Source organism: Vulpes vulpes, chromosome X (assembly GCF_048418805.1).
Source record: "Vulpes vulpes isolate BD-2025 chromosome X, VulVul3, whole genome shotgun sequence".
Classification (NCBI taxonomy): domain Eukaryota; kingdom Metazoa; phylum Chordata; class Mammalia; order Carnivora; family Canidae; genus Vulpes; species Vulpes vulpes.
The window spans coordinates 115201494-115205616 of NC_132796.1; the positions used below are offsets into that span (position 1 = coordinate 115201494).

A 4123-nucleotide genomic window follows, 5' to 3' on the forward strand; every position below is an offset into this window, starting at 1 on the left:
AAGAAGGATCTCGGAGCTCATACCCTGGGCACTGGTCAGGACTGGTGTCCCTGCTATGTTAGTCAAGTGATGTAAGCCCGGTGTGAGGCCAGTGCCCCCACCCCCGTCACGGAGAGCCCAGGACCTTCCTGGGAGTCAGTGGCGGGGTGCGGAGGGAGGACCTGTGCAGGCCGAGTGATTCACGGAGAAGGCGGCCTCTGCATCCTCCTCCTCAGTCTGCAGGGTGTAGGCGGGGCACCCGGCCAGGCCACGCACCTGAGGAGCAGTCGGCCATGTGCCTTCCGGGGACCCACAGTGGGTGGTGCGGAAGGGTCCCCGTGGAGGACCTCGCTGCCCTAGCTAGGACCCTGCTAAGAGGAGCACGTGGCCTCGGCCTTGACCCTGGTCAACCAGCGGGGCGTGTGCTCCTTGCTGGAAAGCCTGAAACTTGATGAGGCGCAGAAGGCCCAGGGGCCCAGAGGCCCAAGGAATGAGCTGTGAGCCACTCAGTCAGCATGTGCATGTGTGGGTGCGGGGCAGCCGCGTCCCCGGATGGGGGGCAGAGGGCCCGCGAGTATTCGGCTCGATCGTCAGGCGCGTTCTGTAAAGCAGTGGGCGACCCTGTGGGCCCCAAAGGGTGGCGAGCAGCCAGGTGGCCCGTGCGGCCGGCCCTTTATCATGTCACTGGCTGGCTGTTGGTGATGTCACCCCCAAGTGTACTGAGCCCTTTTGTGCTGTCCCAGGCAGCCCTGCCGTCAGCGGGGACTGCTGGCCATTCCACACTGTCCTGTGTACAGAGAGGAAGGACGGGCCACTGCTCAGGATGGCTCGCGAGGAGGACGGCCATCCGACGGGCCCAGGGCCGGGCCAGCACAGGGAGCCACCTCTGCCGGAAGCCGTGGTTCCCGCCGCCAGCTCGCAGAGCAGTGCTCTTGCAGCAGAGTCGCCCCGACCGGGCCCCTGGCGGCCGAGGACCCCAGCTTCAGGCTGCTCCTGGAGGAGAACACGTTCCAAGCCTTGGCCCAAGAGCCTCTGCTCAAGAGGCCCCGCACCGTGGAGGACGTGCTGTCGGTGGCAGGCGGCAACCTGCTCTGTCTGCCCTTTCCCAAGAAGCTGTGGAGGCTCGTCAACAGCAGCCGGTTCACGTCCATCTGGTGGGAGAAGGACGGGACGAGCATCGGCCTCAACGAGGAGCTGTTTCAGAAGGAGATTCTGGAGCAGGACGGGCCCGACAAGGTGTTTGAGACCGACTGCACGAAGAGCTTCATCCGGCAACTGAACCTCTATGGATTCAGCCAACTGGACCAGGACGTGCACACGTCCGTCTGCCTCAGCAGCTACTTCACCAGGGGAGTGGGACTGGGGGCGGTCCGTGTCCTGAGCAAGGTAACCGTACCCCTCGGGCCCTGCCAAGCAGAGCCGTGGGCACTGGGGCGCTGGGGCCAGGGACGGGGGGCTGGAAACCCCGGGACCACCGCCAGGGAATCAGGGCCCGTGTCCCCTAGGGGCCGAGGGGCGGGGCCGGGGAGCGAGCCCTGGATGAGGTCCCAGGACAGTGCCCAGTGGGTGGGGCGTTGTGTTCAGATACCCCATGAGGGACATGTGTGACCTGGAGCAGATGCAGGAGAGGGAGAGTGGGCAAGGAAGGAGGCCCCCAGGGTTCTCCCCAGGAGACACTATCCCCCCTTGCCCCACCTTTCCCATTTCTTTGTTTCTCATTCGGTTTGGTGTCCCTGTGAGACGAGGGGCACCGGTTCAACTGGCTGTGCCCATGGCTTCGCAACCCCTGGGGGTGGAGGGCCACCCCAAGTGCCACCCGGCCCTTCCACCCCTCACTCCCAGCAGCCCCGGCCTCCTGCCCTCCTGTGGGGGTCCACCACGCAAGGTCCTTGGGGGCTGTGCACACCCACCCCAGTCCTGTAGCTCCGAGTCAGAGCTCTGTGGGGGCCGGGTCCTCTGGCCAGGGCAGTGCCATCCCCGAGCACCGTGGGCAGCCAGCCGAGGGTGGAACGATGGGCCCCGGAGGCCGAGAGCCAGGGACACCCAGCCAGGGATAGTCGGATGGCCCCGACGCTCCTTCAGGAAGCCGTGACCCCTCTCCCCCGTGGGCTTGTCCGCATCCCCAGCGCAGGTGGCTCTTGTCCTCCGCCAAGGGCACTGGGGCTTTCAAGTCAGCGAATGAGGCCTAGGCAGAGCAGGGGCACACCTTCCCTTTGGGGCTGCGACCTCTGGAGAGGGAGGCCCTGGGACCCCTGGCTCAGAGCCCGGAGGCACCCAGAGTGGCCTTGCCGGTGCCCCGGGCCCTGTTATGACCTGGAGTTTCTGTTCCCCTTTCCATTTGGAACCTCAGTTACAGTTCTACAGCAGCCCTCTCTTCCGGAAGGACTGCCCCCACCTGCTGAAGAAGAGGAGAGTGGGCGTGAAGGTGGCCCAAAGGCAGGAGGAGGACAAGGCTGAAGGGCTGGGAAGCCCAGCGGAGGCAGATCCCGCCAGCGGGCACCAGAGGAGCTCCTGTCCCTGCGGAGCACCAGCAGGAGCAGCAACAGGAGCTGGCAGGCGGCCAGGAGCATCGCTGACCCTCTGCCCGGGACAGGAGCAAGTCTGCCCCTCCCGCCCCGGTCAAGAGCGAGTCCGCCCCTCCCGCCATCCTCGGGGCGGCTGCTGAGCGCCCCCCTGACCCATCGCGGTGCTGAGTACCAGCCCTAGGACACTGGTGCGCCCGTGGCTCTCGTGGCTGACGTGGCCGTACCCGTGGCGGTGCCCCGCCCTTGCCGGTGCTGTGCCTCGCCCTGCGGCCCCTGCATATGTACCCTCATCCACCGCCGCCCGTGGACCTGGCTGCCGTACCCCCTGTGCTGCTGCACCTTCCTCCCTTGTGTTCCCCGGGATGATGCCTCTGTGCCACCCGTGGGTGCCTGTCGAGGCTGCAGGGCCCGTCGACCCCATGCCCTCCATTCCTCCTCCCTGGCCCCGTTCCCCTACTGCCCGGTCTGCCACTGTTTCCTGGGATACCTGGCACCTATGGCTGGACGTCCAGAATGCCCCTACAGCGCTCCCTACCGCAGCTAGAGGGCTCGCACCTCGGGCGGGGCAATAAACCGGACGGTGACCAGGCCATTGTCTGCTGAAGCCAGGTGCTCCCGGCCTCTGGGACGTTTCTTCTCGAGCAGCTGGGAGGCCTCAGCTCCGTCTGCTGCCCTGGGTGAAGATGGAGCACAGCCTGCCGCTGCCGTGTGCAGGAGCCCTGTGTGCACTTAGGTGCCCGGGGTCCCGCCTCTGCTCCTACAGAGGAGCACTGGGCAGGCACGAGAACTGAGCATCGGGGACCCAGGGGTAACCGGGGCCTTGTGCTCCTGCCCAGCGGGCCCATTTCCCTCTCCGGTGGGGGCCTGGGTCCCACGGGGCATTCGCGTTCCCCACACCAGGAGGTCAGTTCTCCCCAGGGCAGAGGGCTCAAAGGCGGCCCCTCAGTATGCAGCGCCCAGGTACGGATGGGGACAGGCGCCCCCAGGGCCCTCCAACGTTGCTGTGCAGGGGTGCTCGTGGGTGCCCGGACGGCAGCATCTACGCTTGGCTTTTGCTGCAAGAACTGGACCTGGGACTCTCTCTCTCTTGAATGAAATGTTTCGAGGGTGTCCTGGGCCAACCCTGGAAGGACAAAGCCCCGGTTGCCGGGGTGTCCCTCTTCTATACAATGCACTGTCTTAGCGATGAACCTCTTTAAAAGGCGATTGTCTGAAGGAGCCTAGGAAATGAGCGTCCACAAACTCCCCGGAGCAATTAAGTGTCCTGGACCCCAGGAGGCCTCCGACATCAGGCAGAAGGGGATAGTGAGGGGTGCCTCCCGCCAGAACCACAAGACAGCCCTCTCCTCTTTTCCATTGCACGGCAGGTAGGGTGTCCCCCCAAGAAGGGGCAAGAGCCCGTAGGACATGCACACGGTCTGACGTGGTCACTGAACCCTCGTTCCCCCGAGTGTAGCACTGCTCTGGCCATGGTGAATCACTCCGGCCCAGCCCGCTCCCTTCGGAACTGACGCTCACACCCACGTCCTCATCTTTCCTAAGATTCCTTACCCCGGGGAGTCCTCAGCTCATAGGTGGTACATTGGGTTGGCCTCTGGATCTGGGTCTTCCACATGCTC

General features: G+C 65.3%; 1 protein-coding gene across 1 annotated transcript; it reads left to right on the forward strand.

Moving 5' to 3' along the window:
• The first annotated feature begins 494 nt into the window (after nucleotides 1–494).
• On the forward strand, nucleotides 495–3094 carry LOC140596132 (uncharacterized). Its single transcript, XM_072743524.1, has 3 exons — nucleotides 495–616; nucleotides 723–1365; nucleotides 2330–3094. Exons 1-3 carry the CDS (start codon nucleotides 495–497, stop codon nucleotides 2642–2644), a joined length of 1080 nt encoding a protein of 359 aa, XP_072599625.1. The 3' UTR covers nucleotides 2645–3094.
• The last annotated feature ends 1029 nt before the right edge of the window (nucleotides 3095–4123 follow it).